This window comes from Athene cunicularia (assembly GCF_003259725.1).
Source record: "Athene cunicularia isolate RWA chromosome 3 unlocalized genomic scaffold, athCun1 chr3_part1, whole genome shotgun sequence".
Taxonomy (NCBI): domain Eukaryota; kingdom Metazoa; phylum Chordata; class Aves; order Strigiformes; family Strigidae; genus Athene; species Athene cunicularia.
The window spans coordinates 60,110,435-60,128,945 of NW_020799097.1; the positions used below are offsets into that span (position 1 = coordinate 60,110,435).

General features: G+C 39.3%; 1 protein-coding gene across 2 annotated transcripts in view; it reads left to right on the forward strand.

Moving 5' to 3' along the window:
* The window catches only part of L3MBTL3 (L3MBTL3, histone methyl-lysine binding protein), a 77,294-nt gene that overhangs the window by 29,216 nt on the left and 29,567 nt on the right, over positions 1-18,511 (forward strand). For both annotated transcript variants that reach the window (XM_026845812.1, XM_026845813.1), the window contains exons 9-12: positions 3,770-3,861; positions 4,411-4,562; positions 15,840-15,916; positions 17,333-17,418. In XM_026845812.1, coding sequence (XP_026701613.1) covers positions 3,770-3,861; positions 4,411-4,562; positions 15,840-15,916; positions 17,333-17,418 — 407 coding nt within the window. The remainder of the gene's footprint in view (positions 1-3,769; positions 3,862-4,410; positions 4,563-15,839; positions 15,917-17,332; positions 17,419-18,511) is intronic.

Sequence of the window (18,511 nt, forward strand, 5' to 3'; positions counted from 1 at the left end):
GGGACTAGGAAGGAACAAGCAATATGGCAGAGTCATGCATTGGAAGGAGGCTGAAGGCAAACAGCCGTTCATGAGTTAAATATATTTTTTTCTAGTTTTTCAGCAGGAGGACATTCACTACTTATGTTTTACTGACATTTGTGGAGTCCTGTTATTCCAAGGGGAGGGAGAAGATGCCGGTCTTAAGTTGTGAGCGTTTTTTGTGCATTTTTACTGGGTTGGACAGATTGCTTGTGTTTTGCTGTGGTATGGCATTTTAATAATAGTGCCCATTTCAAATCATACAGACAGTAAAGGTGATGCCAATAATGACATAGGGCACAGTATGTTATATAGAATACTAACTCACAGAAGAACTCAAAGGTTTGCATTAGTAGCCATTAATTTTCCAGATACAATGCAAACTTCTGATCTTTATGGTATGTACTGTAAACTGCTTGGAACCTGGTGGCCTGAGAAGGGAGCAGACAGTCCTGACATCTTTCTGTGTAGTACAGCCCTGGTTAATCATTCCTGCAGGCTTGGGCAGAATTGACCTTTTTCACAGGAGGGGGTTGTAAGGAGCATATGCTCCTGGGAGATTTTGGAGCCTGGTAATTGACTCCTTGTTTTCTGAGAGGATGGGGTGGGTATCTTTCCAAACAAGTGTAAGTCACTCTTTCATTGTGAAGGATGGGAGGCTATTTATTGTGATGGGAGAGGACTGGGGAGAGGGGCTGTGAGGGACACGAGAAAGAAAGAAAGAAACAATATTGTTATAGATGTTTTCTGATAGATATTTGTATCCTTGTTTATTAAAACAGAAGGGACAGGTAATTCTCTGTGCTACCGGGCATGGCAGGCATCACGGCAGAGTGTTCCCCATCCCCGTGGTGGCAGAAGCAACAGGGAGCTGCCACTGGGCATCCAACAGACAAAGGGGAGCACAGCTGCAAAACCAGACTGGGCTTCACTAGAAGAAAAAAGATGGTGTTTCATGATGCTCTTCATTCTGAGGATAGAGGAGGTTACTTTTTTGTCTCGTGGAGGTGAAACCTGTAGGCTCAGTAGTAGTCAGCAGTGAGCCCTGACAGCCAAGAGGGCAAACCACATCCTGGGGTGCATCCAGCACAGCATAACGAGCTGGTCAAAAGAGGTGATTATCCCACTGTATTCACTGTTGGTACAGCCTCACCTTGTGTGCAGTTCTGGGCCCCACAGTTTAAGAAGGATGTGGAGGTCCTTGAATGCATCCAGAGGAGGGCAACAAAGCTGGTGAAAGGGCTGGAAGGAATGTCCTGTGAGGAGAGGCTGAGGACTCTGGGCTTGTCTAGTTTGGAGAGAAGGAGGCTGAGGGGTGACCTCATTGCTTGCTACAGCTTCCTGAGGAGGGGATGTGGAGAGGAAGATGCTGATCTCTCCTCCCTGCTATGCAGTGATAGGATGTGCAGGAATAGTCCAAAGCTGTGCATGGGGACATTTAGAGTGGAAGCATTTCTTTACTGAGAGGGTGGTCAAACACTGGAACAGGCTTCCTAGAGAGGTGGTCAATGCCCTGTCAGTGTTTAAGAGGCATTTAGACAATGCCCTTAACAACATGCTTTAATTTGGTCAGCCCTGAATTGGTCAGGCAGTTGGACTAGATGATAGTTGTAGGTCCCTCCCAATAATAGTCTAGTCTGTTCTACTTAATGAGTTCTATAATTCATGTTAGCCTTCACATTATGTGTTTGTAAACTGACTGGAAATTAATAAAACCCATAGTTAGTGAATACTGTTCTATATCTACAGTGAGTAAATCAAATTCACCTTTGGTCCTTTTTTGAGAGATGAGGTAAGAGCTAGAGATCTTCCTTTCTCACTTGATCACTGGAAGACCCACACTGTCCAGAGAGTGTTTCCCAATCTACTGAAACCAATTTTCTTTTCCATGGACTTTGTCCCAGTCTCAGTACCTGATCCCATCATACATGCAGTAGGTGGGAGTTTTGTGCTGTTGACTGTGAGACTTGAGGTAGGTTTGAATATCTTCTAGAATTACAAAGGGAAAATTAAGCCCTCAATACCACATTCCTTTAAAAATTATTTTAACTGTTCTGCAGCTCTAGTGTATCAAGACAAGAGGCAATTGGAGTATAAAGAAAAGTATCATTGTTTGGACTGGGAGGTTAATTTATGTTAGCTGATATTTAAAAAGAAAACTGAGAAAGGCATATGTGGAGAAGGTGAATTTAAAGGATTATTTACTTGTGGTTCCTTGGGAAATATGAAATTCTCAGAAAGTTAAACAGAGCTGTTTTCTGTGGCGTACTTCAGTAATACTTCAAATAGTCAAGAAGTGACACTTTTCAGTGGTTAAGGCAGTCACTCACTGAAATTGGTGGTGGTTTTGGTCTTGTTTTACTTCATTGTAACATAGGAACTAAAATAGATATTCCTTTAACTTATTTAACATATATAACAGGCAAATAAAGGAAAAAGACTTTGTTTACAACTTTTAACATTGTTTTATAGACTAGAAGTACAAACGGTTTCTTACTAATTATTTTATGCAGTTCAATATACTAGGAATTATTTTTTCTTTAAGAAAGTAGAAGAGACAAATATCAGCAGTAATACAGATTTCTTTCCAAGTGCTGTAGGCACATAATAAAAAATGTGGGATGTCCATGCAGGGGACAGTTTATATGTAAATACATAAGGGGTTCTGGGTCATTGATGGTGTAAGTAACTGTTTTGATAAAACATAGGGAGTTTGTTTTAAAGCTAGTAGTGGTCATGCTGTATTAGTGATAGCCTGAGGAGGTAGTAAAGTCTAGAGGAGGAGGGAATTTTTTTTTTATTAGACTGACTGGCATAGTGGGAAGAGGTTTGAGGCCTGTAGGCCCTTTGCTGTTTCTGAACTAGAAGCAACAGGTGGAAAGGCAGCTGGAGAGCACTTGCCCCAAGCTTGTTGGTTGTGTGTGTGTGTTAGGCCGCCAAAGGAAAGTTGGTTGGTACGTGTGAGGTAGAGAGGTGATATAGTGTGGTTTTTGGGGGGAGAGACAGGTGACTCGTGGTCTGTGCTACCTGGAGAGATTTGTTTGAAGGGAGGGAGATTATACTATAAAACTGGTATCTTACTGAGGCTGATTTTTGGTACCTGGTAGAATTACAGATTTTAGTTTCTAGGCTCTCCCTACATTCTGCCCCTTGAGGACCTTCAGTTCCCTTGGTAGCCAGGACCGAGAGGTTGGTGTTCAGGGATAGAGCAGTGATTTTCTAACAAATACACCCCAGGTTGTTTTGAAGATGAAATTGAAACTGAGCTGAAATATACTGAGTTCTTGCCTAGTTCTTTATTTATGACTATTCTTCTTCCCAGATGAAGATTAGGAGCAGTTCAAATGTCAGTCTTAGCAAACTATAAGAAACAAATAATGGACAGAGTATTTTGCTCAGTGTTAAGAAAGTTTGACATTTTGGTAAGGAAGCTCAGACAGCCCTAAATAAAGAACATGATTCCTCATACCAGATGCTGAATAATCCTAACCAGTGCTCCCTGAGAGACTTGTTGAGTTCACATTGGGATAGAATTAATAAGTAGTTTTAAAGTAAATTTTCCTAGTGTAGTTGATATAAAATTAGAATAAATAGTTAATAGTGCATCATCTTTTCAATTTTGAAGTTGTACGAAACAGTTCAGAATGGAATGGAAAAAATAATTTCATCAGTTATGATCAAATCACCTGCATGCACCTTGTGTCTCATGCCTATCATTTCTTGCCCTTCTTTTATGACCCTCATTTAGGATATAAGGAAGAAGAATTCAGCTGGCCCTCGTACCTAAAGGCATGCAAGGCTCAAGCTGCTCCTAAATCACTGTTTGAAAACCAGAATGCAGTAAGTACTCACTTGTTACTAATGGTATGGAAAGTTGCTAGTATGCTTATGTGTGTGGTAGAGACAGCACATTTCAGTGATGGCAGACTTTGACACCTGGAATTTAAGATAAAAATGTTTACAACAAATTCAGTAACAGTTTCCAGTTCACCTCTTCAGTTCTGATCCATTAACTTTTTACTCATCTGTTTAAACATCTGATCTGGCACATTCAGAAATGGTATATTAAATGAAAGTTAAGCCTTGTTATTAGTACTGTACAGTCTCGCACTGTAATGTTGTGGAACAAGCACAGTCATTTGTAAAAAGTATCTAAGATTTAAAACCAACACATTTAATTTCAGCAGCATGTTCAGGGCTTTTTTTGTTTCAAAACCCACAAGTCTCTATGTTTGAGCATCTCACATGTCAACTAATTAGGCTGCTGCCACTCTGCTGGGGCAGCTAATTAGGAAACTTAGAAATGGCATGAATATACTGACTGTGGACACTGGGGAGATTTCTGGATTTATAGTCTTTATCTTCAATTAAATGTCTTTCTCTATGTAGACAGTCATTCCATCGGGATTTCGAGTGGGGATGAAGCTGGAAGCTGTAGACAAGAAGAACCCGACTTTCATTTGTGTTGCTACGGTAACAGACATGGTGGACAATCGTTTTCTGGTTCATTTTGACAACTGGGATGAGAGTTACGACTACTGGTATGTTTTTGTTTTGTATCCTAGTGAGACATATCAGAAATGTGTTAGCTTTAAGCACTGTTTTCTGTGATACTTTCCAGACTGTCGATACAGTTACCATACCAACTTTTGCAAGATTTGTAATTGTGGCCACCAAAGCATGTCTCAGTGGCAGACAGGAGGAGTCAAATTTCCCATGTCAGGTTGCACCTAAAAAATGTCAAGATTCTGCTAAATGAGTGTTCACGTGTGCTGCTGCATCTGGAGTTGTGTAATTGAAATGAGAAATTAATCTACAATATCTCTGAGGTTGATATCTTTATTGAAGAATATGCATCATGATAAGGTGACTGACTGTACTTGGAATTAGGTTTACATACAGTTGTAAATTGAAAGAAGGGCTGCTTTTTCTCATAAGATTCTTGATCCACTTGTGCTGTTCAGTTTGAACCTTAACCATCTTCTGTAAGGCATCAGGATAGTGGCAAAACCTGGTTTTAGTCTTTTGTGTTCTACATTTCTCTGAAAATTTGGATCCTGCTATCCTGACCTGTGTTAGAGATGACCTTTCTGCATTTTGTATGGTTGAGGGGCTTTGTGTAGCTATATAGAAAAGTCAGTGGATGGAGAAGCACATGCTGTGAGCATCAAGATCCTGAAGGAAATTCAGGCTTTGGCTGTCATAGTGCAAGTTTGTATTTTCACTTGCATATTCTTTTGGCAGGTCACCTAGAGCAAAGTAATATACCTTACACTATTAGAAGAGCAAGTTACTGCAGAACAAGTAGAACATTGTAAGCCTACAACTTGGGTTCAGTAGTGGCAACTTATTTATACAGCTGAGCCTGTAAAAATAAATGAAAGTTTTCTTCATCTGTGTTTGATGACTGGGTAAGCACTACATCAATGAGAACAATGTGAAACTATTATGTAACTTCAAAACTTTGGGACTCCATCTCTTGAAATACGTATAGTATGGGTTACATGATGAATAAGCTGTAGGAGAACTAAAATGTTGAAGCAGCATTTCAGTGAAGTCAAGAACTGAATATCAAGATAATAGGCCATATGAGTCAAAGACCAGAAAGATCAGTTATTATTTCCATGAAGAAGTAATACAGAACATATATTTCCTCTACAAAGCAACAGAAAACCAGGGACTGGGAAAAGGTGTTCTGAATTTCCTGATATTTGAATGCTCACTAATAATAGTTATGCCATTAATTAATAATGAAAACAGCAGTTAGGCAAGGCTTTTAGGACAAACACAATGCAATATAATCTGTAGTTTGTTCAGAGGTAGCATACGTATCTCTCTAAAACATTGCACAGTGTATAGTAGTTGTGCACTGAATTTCAGGCTTGCTAATATTCCCATGTCAGGAGAGTTTTGTCCCCCAGTCTTCTCAGAAGAGGGAAAAGCAGTTTTTGAGTACATAACCAGGCTTTATATTTTTGAAGTAGTAGTATTCTGAAGTGGGTTTTCTGAATTTCATATGTAGAACATGAAATAATACCTTCTTAAAGGATGAGGCAAAATTGAAGTGGAGAAAATGTATAGGTGTTTGAGAAATCGCTGGAGCTATATTTATACCAAAGCCAAGCTGAAGATTTGTTCTTTTGGTGAGATCATAAAATACCTTTCTGGAAGAAGCAAGAAGATGTTTCCAGAAATACTGTTCATGGAAATTAAATTCTGAGTGTCATAATCTACCTCTCTACATTGCTGTCATTGAGAACAAGAGTGAATAGAGGAGGAAGGAAAGAAAATGGGAGAAAAGAACAGCAAATGAAAATAGCAGCAGAATGTCGGACCAAAAGAGAGCCTGAAAATGCATCCTGAATGTATCCCACTTACATTTTTAATTTTAGATACCAGGTTTGTAGGGGCCTTAAAATATCTTAGGTGCATAAGTTTCACATCTACCAACCGGTATTTGTAACTAAAAAATGAAGAGTGCTGTTGGGATTGCCCAGAGTGGAGCCTCACAGTTCCCCTCGCCTGTATTTAAATTTCAATCTCAGAACTATAATGAAGGAGAAGCGATGTATTTAGTGTATGCAGTTGATTATTTTCAAACAAGTACTTCTTTTTTTTTCTGTATACCTTTTGTGATTTAGTTCGTTTGAGTAGATTGAACATTTTCATTGAGGTTAAAAATCCTTTCCTCTTTTTGGATAACTAAAAGACAGTTGACTGATTTTACTGGACTTCAGGCAACAGAAATTTGTTACCATCACCTAAGCTTTTTTAGGCTTCACGCTTTCAGCCTGACTTTTTCTTGAGCATTAGAAGATACGTTAATGGTTGAAAATAAGTACCCTGGTGTCATGGTTTCGGCCCAGCTGGCAACTTAGCACCACATGGCCATTCCTCCCCTCAGTGGGATGGGTAGGAGAATCAGAAGACAAAGGTAAAAACTCATGGGTTGAGGTAGGGAGAGTTTAATAGACAACTCAAGGAGAGAAGAAATAATAATAACAATAATACTAATGAAAGAATGTACAAAATGAGTGATACACAAATTGCAATTGCTCACCACCCGAAACCTGATGCCAAGCCTGTTCCCGAGCTGTGATTCCTGCCCACCCTGGCCAGCTCCCCCAGTTTATATACTGAGCATGATGTCATATGGTATAGAATATCCCCTTGGCTGGTTTGAGAAATGATTCTTATTGTCTGACTCAGTTCTTTCTGGGGAGCCATGTTGCCATAAGACTTGCTTTTCAAGTCCCAGAACACTGTTCTGGGTGGTGGCACAGGGCATGGGATATGCTTCCAGCCATTCGGTGGTTGCTTCCACCATTGTAAGCACACAGTGCTTGTCTTGGCGGGTTTGTGGGAGTGTGATATAGTCAGTCTGTCCAGGGCTCAGCATATATATATTTCAGCCAGTCCTCCATACCACAGAGGCTTTAACCACCTGGCTTGCTTGATGGCAGCATGTATTTCACATTCATGCATAACCTGTGCAATAGTGTCCATGGTCAAGTCCAGCCCTCGGGTCATGAGCCCATCTATATGTTGCATCTCTTCCTTGATGGCCTGAGGTGTCATGGGCTCACTGAGCTATAAATAATTTACCCTCACATTGCCAGTCCAAATCCACCTAACCCACTTCAATCTTAGCAGCCTGATCCACCTGATGGTTGTTTTGATGTTCTTCAGTGGCCTTACTCTCAGGTATGTGGACATTTATTTGGTGTACTTTCACAACCAGCTCCTCTGTCCAGGCAGGAGTATCTTGCCACAGTGGGGCAGCCCAGATGGGTTTGCCTGTGTGCTGCCAGTTGCTCTGCTTCCATTGCTTCAACCACCCCCACAAGGCATTTGCCACCACCCATGAGTTAATATAAAGATAGATCATTGGCCATTTTCCTTGATCAACAATGTCTAAAGCTAGCCGCGTGGCTTTCACATCCACAAGCTGGCTTGATTAACCTTCTCCTTCGCTACTGTTGTGGTAGTGATTAGCACCTGTTGTTCTTCAACCCTCAGCAACACCACAACAGAAGGCTCCTCCAAGAGACCAAGCAAGTTAGACAACTGTTCAGTTTTCTCCATCTCCAAGGCCCACTGTTACCCTTTTGGGTCCTTGAAATACCCTCTCCTGAGGTAGTCTGTGCCAAGGATGCATGGAGCCTCTGGGCCAGTCAGAATGGAGTGTCACTCCTTCCCAGATAGACTCACTTCCACTTTCAATACAGTTAGCTGTTGGGATCCCCCTCTCCAGAAACACCAATGGGTTCCGCTGCTTTATAGCTAGATGGGACCAGGGTACATTGTGCACAACTGTCTACTAGACCCTTATACTCCTGACGTGCCAGGCCATTGAATCCACACAGTCCAATAAACCCAGGTATCCCTTTCCTCCACCTGGCTGGAGCCAGGGCCTCTCTAATCCTGTTCATAGTATTTGTTACTCACTTTTTGTGAACATGAATCAGAAGTCCCTTCAAGAAGATCAGAAGTGAGATCAGCCCTTCTACTCTGTCTGGGGAACTACCCACTGGAAACTGGAGTGGTATTTCTCAGGGAAGAATCCCCTTTTGTGATTGTTTCTCCTTGCAGCTCATGTACCTGTGCCTCTAGAGTGGAGGTAGGTTTTCTATCCCACTCCCTCATGTGCTCTCTGTGGTCACACAGGTAAAACCACAGGGTATCCCATGGTGTGTACCTTCTATATCTTCTCTCGTGAGCAGAGGAATGCTTACTCATAATAGCTGAGATACAGGCCTGTACAGGTTGGTGGCAGAACTAACTCTTGAATCACTGGAACTATCGGGACAGTTTCTCAACTAGCATGTCTGGCAGTTTATCCAGAGATGAGATGCAGGCCCATAGGGAAGAAGAGAGCATTCCTTCACATTGCTGGAGTTGGCCAGCCGCTTCATCCGCCATTTGTTCTTTGCCTTCTTTTCAGGACACTACTGCCAATGAGTTGTCATATGACAGTGGTGCACTTCATAGAAACTTCTGCCACATGGGCTGTGTGCATTGGACTTCATCTGGATCTGTGGGGAACTGCTCAGTGTTTGGATCATTATAAATCACTTCCAGCACAGCTTGTTCCCTCAGGTACTGGATACCTCTCTCCATGGTGGCCCAGTTACCTGGGTGACATGTAACATCTTCCTTGAAGGGATCCTTTTCCTTCACTCCTGAATGAAGTCTCCAGAGGCTGAGGGCTTGTATCTTTCTTCCAATTGTCTTGTCAATGCCCCCTTCCCTAGACAGGGATCCCAGCTGCTTGGCTTCCTTACCCTCTAATTCCAAGCTACTGGCTCTGTTATCCCAGCATTGGAGCAGCCAGGTAACAAGATGCTCACTGTGGCGGCTGAAATCCTTTTGCATATCTCACAGCTCATTCAGGGGTAGGCATCGGGTGAATATCTCTGCTTCTGCCTCTTCCTCCTGTTCTCATGATGACCCTGGTTCACCCAGGACACCTGGCTAGTATTAGACGCTGCTATAGCTCTTTAATGCATGGTGGTCATACTTTCAGTGCATTATAAATCCCATTAAATTGTCCTTTGGCTCTGGCTTTTAGAGGGAAGAAAAGTGAACACTGACAAATTTAAGACTTTCCTTCAGGAAGGAGGATTTTGACCTGTGTGACACAAGCCATCAGGTCTTTTTTGATGAAACAAATAATGCTTCACAGAGAGCCAAAGATACTCTCTCTGAGTGGAATTTCCAAATTTTCTTATGGTTGTCTGAAACTGGAAATAACATTTGGGAATCTTTGTGTGTGTCTCAACTATGAATTAAATACAGGTCCTCAATGACTTTCAATTCACCATTCTCTTGCATCTGCTCTTCTTATACACAGACTTAATGTTGCCTCAGCTTCCTAATTTTTTGTGACCAAACCCAAACACAGCCAGAGCTTGCGCAGGAGGTGAAGCTGTGCTAGCTTACTGCTCTTTGCCCACAGGAGGGATGGAGCGATGGCCGTGCTGGACATGCTGCAGCCCAAACATGCTAGGTGAGAGGGCTCTGGCTGCCCTCATCCTTGGCTTGGTCTGAACTTTGCCTGAAGAGAAGGTGCTACAGTCAGCTTCTGGGATCAGCTTACTGGTGTGAGAGAATATGATGTCCCATCCTTCACTCACTGTTCTGTTCCTGTCCGTCTTGCATAGAAAAAAATTATTTCTAATGTGCCTCGTAAAGAAAAAAGCAGCTTTTGATTTTATCAACCATTTTCTGATCTGTATGTTTTGAAACAGACTGAATTTTGATGTGAAACCAAAGCAAGAGGCCAAGTTCTGCTCCACGAGCATCTGCTACTTTGCTAATAGCCAAATCCTTAAAAGTCATGCTCTGCTTGTTTAATTTTTGAGATCATTAACTTTACTCCACTCTCTCTTTGAAAGGAACAGTCTTTTTGAAGGGGTTATATTATGTCAGAAATAAGTTAAAACAATCTTAAAGAACTATGAGTTAGAGTGCATGCTTTTAACTATTTAAATGGATAATGGACCATTATTTGACCCTAAAGCTCTAAAATTTCACGCAAATCACCAGGCAGCTGTCTTATCAGAATCTAAATAGAAAATACAGTAAAGTGGCTTGCTATACAAACTCTGGATGCATATCATAACCTCATCAGCCATGTTTTGGGAAGTCCTGACCTAAAATATTATGAGCTTTACACTTGTCAGTGATGAAGTATTCTCACTTATGCACTAGGTGGGGCTGCAGGATGGTTTCTATGTTTTTCTTTCTTTTTTTTCCTTCTTTTTTTATGCATGCTTAGATGACTGACATCTTACAATCGAGAAGTTGTATAAGTAACATTTTTGAGGGCATATTATTTATGGGTATAATGCATGTATGCATGAGTGGTTTTTGATAGATTGCATTTTCAATACAGATTTATCTACATTTAATAAAGTGAAAATCAAAATGCCAAAAGGTTTGTCTCCTCACAAGGAAAAATCAGAAATTATTTCAAAACAAAATAACAAATCTTATTTTGAAGAAAATGTTGATTACTAAATAAAAACTCTGTCCAGATCTTCAGGTGGAGACACATTTTGGAAAATATTTTTCTAAAAGAATTTTCATTTTTTTAACAGTGAGTGTTATCATCCATCTCTCTTGATCTGAATTTAATGATCTATATGTATGAAACAGATTTTTTTTAAAAATTAACAGGACAGCTGAAAGTGACCAGTAGAAAAAATACTAAGTCTTCTTCCATATCTGAGTCTCCCCTGAGGATCTGTTCTCCTGCCATGAGTAGGGGATTGTTGAACCACATGCATGTTCGTTTCACAGAGTGTACACGCACCAGGGGCTCACATTGTCAGCTGCCCTTGGCTTTGCTTATTGCAGAACTTTCTCCTGACCTTTTACATGGAGCTCTTCCCTGCTTTGACTTTCCTAAGATGTAGATAAGCTGTCCATAACTCAGGGCAGCTGCCGCTTGTTCTGTCCCTGTGTGTGGCTCTCCTGCGTGTTCAGGTAGTGTGCTCTGCTGCTTTTGAGTCCACCTCAGCTTCCTGGATTAGCTTCAGTTTCCAGTATGTCTTTTCTGTCTGTGTGTTCTCACACAACAGAAAAAATAGATGTCAAGTGGCATGAATTGTGTGGACTTTACAGTCTTGCTATATTAGTTGAGTGGACGTTTGTCACCTGTCCACTGCTTGGTGGAAGGTGGTGGTGCTTTGCTGCAGTCCAGGGGTAGGAAGGTTTGGAGGTGCAAAATTCTTAAGCTCTTGCTAGTGGTGGTAAACTTTTTGGTCTAGCAAGCATCTTCACAATTCATGCATCATGTGTTCTATGAAGCACGTGAGCCGGGTGATCTGCTTTCTGTTTTGGAACAAAGGAGATAAAAAGCTGTGGGATGCAGCAAATTGATTGTGAAAAGTCAGAGTTTCCTTTAGCATTCCAGCTGACAAGTCTTAGGCTTAGTCTGATAGACTATTGTTGTTCTTCCAAACTAGATAATATGTCCATGAAATAACACACATTAAAGCGTAATAGTTTTACTTTAAATTGTGTGTGTCTTTTACTGATCTCTACTCTTTATTGTTAAATGAACTGTTAGAAGCTTAAAGGCTGTGTGAAATCTGTAGGTAAAGATGGACTGCATGACCTGGTTTTGCTGGAACAGGGATTTTTTTTTTCCTGAGGCCACCATGGTTACAGAAGTTTCTTATAGGCTCGTTTGTAATGACTGGGTTTTTCTGTTAAAGCAAATCAAAATGTGGATGTTTTATAGCTATTTTGCAATGCTGTGATGTGTAGCACTCATTGCTACATGTTCCATGTTGGCTACCACTGCTGTAATGTCAAAGCATCTTCCAGGAGTACATCTTTCATTGTGACATACCTTGGTCACTTGCTGCTTCTTGAATTTTCAAGGCAAGAAGTGTGTGCAGTGGCATTTACTTTGTAGAATTTTATAAAAATGTATGTTCAGACTGTGCTTGAAAAAGCAAAACAGAACAAATGCATTTAGAAGGCTTGTCCTGATAAGTCTTTTGACACAGCTATCTCATTATTTTAAGTATAATACTAGTAATACCACAGCGACTCATGAGCCTGGGTCTTGTTCCCAAATTTAACTCAAGAGACTTTTGAAAATAATTTGTGGACTTTACTCCAAAGCATTTCAGGAAGTAAGAGGCTATGTCCTTCCAGTGCAGAAGGATACCTCATCCATGTAAAATTCTTCCATGTAAAACTCCACTTTGAAAGGGATAGAAGTGCTGTCTCCCTTGCTCATTAGCTTCTCTTCACAATTACTGTAAAGAGAAAGGAAGAGAACAGAGGGAGCATGAAGCATTCACCTTTTCTCCGATTTGTTTGGGGCAAAGTGTTTCTAGGAGTCAGATGCTGAGTTTTAACAGTGCAAAATTATCACAAAAGTCCTTTTGTTTCCTTTTATTAATGGCAGCTTCAGTGATTCAGAGTGTGCCTGGTGTGATACTATAAATACTAAATACATACAGTATAGCTTTATATATTGTAGTAGGACAAAAGGTTGGTATTCTTGAAGTGAGTTGAATCCTTGGCTATTGTCAGAGTCATTACAGAGTCTATCAAAGGTAGGTTTTATCTGCTAGAAATTGATCTGTTTGGCATCATTACAAAGAAATAGTATCAAAGCTGTTTCATACATAAAGCACAAGATAATTGTAGTAAGCTGGCCAAAATTTTTCATCATTAGGGCTTGACTCTTTTTGATAGAAGGCTAGAGGAATGCTTGTTGTGAGACAATGCTTCTGAGACACCCAACCTGCATTTCTTTTGTTGAAGTACAGCCATACTGAATTTTAGACATAATATTAAATTGCTTTTCACATTTAAAAAAAAAAAATCGTGTTATTCTGTGTATTCCAAATGCGATGTGCTTCTTCATTTTTCTTCTATGCAGTACAGGTTCAAAACTGCAATGTGGTAGTAGGGGTTCAGTCTGTAGTCTTTTCTGGTTCAGTCTACAGTCTATTCTATGCTGTGTTTCTTTTTGCAGTCCTGTTTGTGTTCAAGATCTGCAGACCTAGCATTTTGATCTGAGCCTTAAGACATTACAGTGCCTGTTAATTTACCTTCAACTTATTTTTCTGTTATGCACAGTTCATTGCACCCTCTTAGGTACTACAGATTATCAATGTGTGATATTTTTTTAAAAAAATATAAATTAGTACTGCTAATTAAGGGAACTTAATTAATACAAACTTCCAACATGATAATACTTTCTGGATAGATACAGATAATTGTTTTAGAATAGTCAGGTTCAGGTATTTTTGCATTAGTAACTTTGGGCTGAGGGGAAAGGGAGAGGATACATGCTATTCTCCAGACTAATACTTGAGACACTGCCTTCAGAGAGGGAATAAATAGAAACTGGATCACAATGAGTGTTTCAGTGTTTTATGTTGTGATTATTGTATATGAACTACATGTCCATGCGTGGATGCCCTCCGCTTGTCTGCTTTTCTCATTAAATATTTGAGGAGTGTTTCTATCTAGACTACCACTTGACTACTTAAGCTTGGTTTCTTGATCCCTCCAGGGGGCATGGGGAATGAAGGCCTTAGCTACTTCATTCAATTTAGTCTGCAGTTTGTTGGTCCTTGGAGTGAGTGAGGCACTGAGCTCATGGCCACTAGAGAGTTGGAAATGCTGATGGGATTCCCAGAAGAGAGAGGCCACATAGCTGGGAATATTTAATGTCAGCTACTGACACACCTTTGGGGTTAGGAAATAGTGGAAGAGAGAGATAGTGTAATGTAGTATTGAATTTATCTAACTAAAGAAGAAATTAGGTGGGACAGACTCCTAAGAGAGGCAGGGTCCATAAGGACAGATCTACGTGAGAATTACATGGCTATGTATGAGTTTCCAGCTAAATAGAGGCTAACAGTATGTTTGCGTGGTGTAGTGTAGTGCCATGCAGAGTAATGCTAGCTTTTTGTGTCAGCATGATGTTCCTTAGTCACCCTCGCTACATAAGTGCTATCTACTTCTTTAAAAAGTAGATAGTACTTACGTGCTTAAAAAGTTCAGCCAACTCAAAACCAATCATTAAGTATTGATGCAGACGTAGGGCTGGTGTGTGCTTCACAGCAGAGTCTGATGTCTTTTTACTTTTCCTGTAGATCAATCTTACTTTTTGCCTTTTCTAATAATATTGAGTAATAATAAAATAATTATAGTATATACATTATATATTATATACATTATATGTTAAATTGTACATAATGTATTATATTATGAAATAATAATACAATATGTAATAAAGTCATATAGTTCTATATGTAATTGAATCATACTGAATGTTTAAAAAGTTTTTCTCTCATCTGCTTTTATATCAGTTATGTTTTTTGCAGTGTGTGTGATTTTTTTTTTTTTTGCAGTGTGTATTGTGCTAACAGAACTTGATAGCCATTAGCCACTGCTGCTCGTTTCGAAGCACGATGTAAGTGAACCAGTGAGCACAGGGAGAGCAATCTCCCTTCAGACAGATGCCAGCACATGTCAAGTATAGCTCACCCTGCCTCTGTTAGTCTTCTGTGGTTCTTGTGGTATGCCACAGGCAACAGCACTAGCGCAAAATTTGATCCACTTGACAGAAAATATGGGAAGTTGTTAGTCCCTTGAGTAAGAGAGTTTTATCAGCTTTTTTAGAGCAGTTTGCGGTCTTGGATCACTGATTAATTCTGGATTCTTTCAGGCAGTTTGGGGCCTAAAATGCTGTTTTATCCTTTTTTGCTGACAGTTTTTCTCAGATGTACTTTGCTTACGTGCTGCTGTGTTATAATAACGTGTTTATAGCTCCATTCAAACCACTCAGAATCTGGTTTTGAATTTTTACTTGTTATTAACAGTGCATTGCAGTTATGTATAATTTTCTAATCTGCCTCCAGGTGCATCCTGGATCATTAATCAAGGTTTTTAAGTTTTTCGTTTAAAGTTTCAGTCTCGGCATTGCAAAACCTCATCTATCTTTGATGGGATTACTGTGTTCTTGCAAGTACTGTGTTCTACCAAGTCTCTACATGTGCGTTTTTTGGGTCCAGCATTATAGCTTCTCAGTGAAGATCTACCACTGACTTTTGATCTTCTAGTGAAATTGTAAATAAAGCATTATGCTTCTTTAGGTGGTAATAAGTCTCTTGTTAAATACATTCATATCTTCAGGTTATGTTTGCAGTTTAAGTGTAAGTTGAAGGTGTCATAGGTTATTTTGGAATTTGTTAAATCTTTCTTCTGTGTCTTGTTTTCTAAGCATAATAGGATGTCTGAAGAACTGCATTATCAATGCCCTTCTTCTCCTCCTCCAGGTGTGAGGCAGCTAGCCCACATATTCATCCAGTTGGGTGGTGTAAAGAACATAAAAGGACACTCATCACCCCTCCCGGTTTGTATCTTATTACATATCTGAAAGGTTTAAGGAGGTTGTGGTCAGCTAGTAACATTAAAACTTAAAATAAACTTATTATTACCTCTCCTGAATTTTTATTTCTGTAGTTAAGAATTGGTATTTGGGGAGTTAATTTTTTTTACAGGACATAATATATTTAGAAGTACAGTAGACATCAGGTGTTAAGTATGCACATGTGTGCTGCTTTAGTAAAGGCATCTGTCCATGATATCCATCTATCCATTCCTTGGAATCTGAACAAGTTTGTATTTTTTGATTGAATGTATTCACTTAGAAGATTCACATTGTGTAAATGCTAATAAAACAAATTCCAGGTGTGTAAGATTATTGGATAAGAAAAACATCTTAATGTGAACTAAATATGCAAGATAATGGGTTGATGAGAAGATTGCCTTACATTTATTAAGGAATCAAATTTGTAAGGGATCTTTAGAAGGGAGAAAAACACAGTGAGAGACAATACAGAAAGATGAAAGTGTGTTTGACAGTATGAAATACAAGACCACCAGTTTTTCAAGACTGTTGTGTACAGCTGGGTGATCTAAATGCCCTGTTGCAGAAACTGCCATCCATGGTCTGAGAACATGGAAAATTTTAATTGATTAAAACCGACTTTGACAGAAATTCTAATAGCCACCAATCTTAAAAGGTCATAAGCAATCTGTCTGTCAGGAGGTTAATTACTACCTATTGTTTGGTGAAATCTCTTTTCAAACAAATCAGAATTGGTTTCAATCAATTCTAGATTATGAATCATAATGTTTAAATTTCAAGTTAAACTTCTGGTGCAGATTAAAGGCAAAAGACAGGCACTGCCTTTTCTTTAAGAGCAAAGCTGTCTTTGTGTTTCTTGAATAAAGTGTTTGTAAACATGATACAGGCAACATGAGAGAAGGGCAACATCTTCTTTGGTGATGTCTGTGAATTATTCTTATAGTAAATGTCCAAGCTATCTTTTTAGAAATGTAAAAACAAATTCACTTGCTAAAAGAGTAGCAAGTCAGGTGTGCTCTACTGTGGTTCAAAGCTGTCACTGATTAGATTGTGTTAGCAGGTAAAATACTGTTTATAAAATACAGGATTAGTTTTATAATACTTGAATGAATTTATTAATTAAGTGGACATATTTTTCCAGTCCACATTTTTTATATTCTCATACCCAAAGCAATTGTGATTTTTTTTCAGCAGTATTGTGTATGAGATCGTTGGGTTTTTTAACCTACATGGTGAATGTGTCAGATACAATTTAGAGTAGCTTTCTTGTAATTATTTTATAAATCTGAAGCATAAATCAGAAAAGTATTATAGAGATGTTAGGCATTCTCTAATTAGTCATCAGGTTTATTTTTTGCGCTGCAACATTTAATTTTGCTTGTATTTTTTCTGTGCTAGATTATCCACATGCTAAGCATTTTTCTTGGGAGAAGTATTTGGAAGAAACCAGTTCGTTACCTGCACCTGCAAGGGCTTTTAAAGTGGTGAGAAAATGCTTATATTTTTTCATGTTTTTAACTGCATATAATTAATTGAAGAAGAGAATACATATATGGTGTTCCTGTGTTTCCAAATGTAATCAATTAGTTGCATAATAGGTGGTTTATTTTTATGCAAGCTTGCAGTTTACTGTTAGAAATCAGATAATTATTACTATAAATCACTTTATTATTTTAATCATTATAAATGAGATTAAATGCTACAAAATACTACTAATAAATGTAATTTGCTATGGGAAATTACTGCCTAGTTATTAGAAATAATGAGATAGCTACTGAGTCATCATAACATATTTTGAACATAGGTATTTCTATCTGTACATTTTAAATGGTGTAATAAATACAGTGAGAATGTAAAAATGATTGTAGGAGGTCAGGCTGGTTGCCTGTCTAGTCTTATTGTCTCTGGCAGTAGGAAAGAGAGAGTTTGTATTTAATATTCTTCAGTGATACCCTTCTGTGAGCTTGTGACTAGGTTACATGGGCAGCATCCACAGGCAGCTCCACATCTTAACCATGGTGTTTGTGAACGTCCTTTTCGTTTAGCTTTGTACTTGCTCGTTTATTTCAGTGACACCCATCTTTCTTGAGCTCTTAAGATTTCAGTGAGTAAAGTGGACTGATCAGCAATGCAGAAAGGATTGCTGTTAGGAGCCATCATCAGATGGCTGGCAGCTCCCAGCCCCTTGTCTCACAGTGCGCTGAAGCTGGTTTGCCTTGGCTTTTCAGATTAGGGTCACTAATTCTGAGTAACACTTTGCTAAGAGCTGGATTAACAAAAGCAGAGGTGTGGTGCTTATAGCAAGCAGTTCCTGGGATCAGTAGTTCACCGGAGTTTATTACTGACCTGCAGTTTATCACCTCAGAATGCATCTGGCTTAATAACGTGTCTCGATCTTACGTTCTTGGCAGGAATACACATTGTGCAAGGTTTAAGAAGGTATTTGGTTATATCTGCAAGGTATAGTCGTTGGTAAAAGAGCAGTGGGCTGTGACCTTGACTACATTGAGCTAAAAGCAAATGTGTTCTTTTTCTCTCAGAGCATTCATATTTTAATTTCCCCTCGGGTTAAGGGAA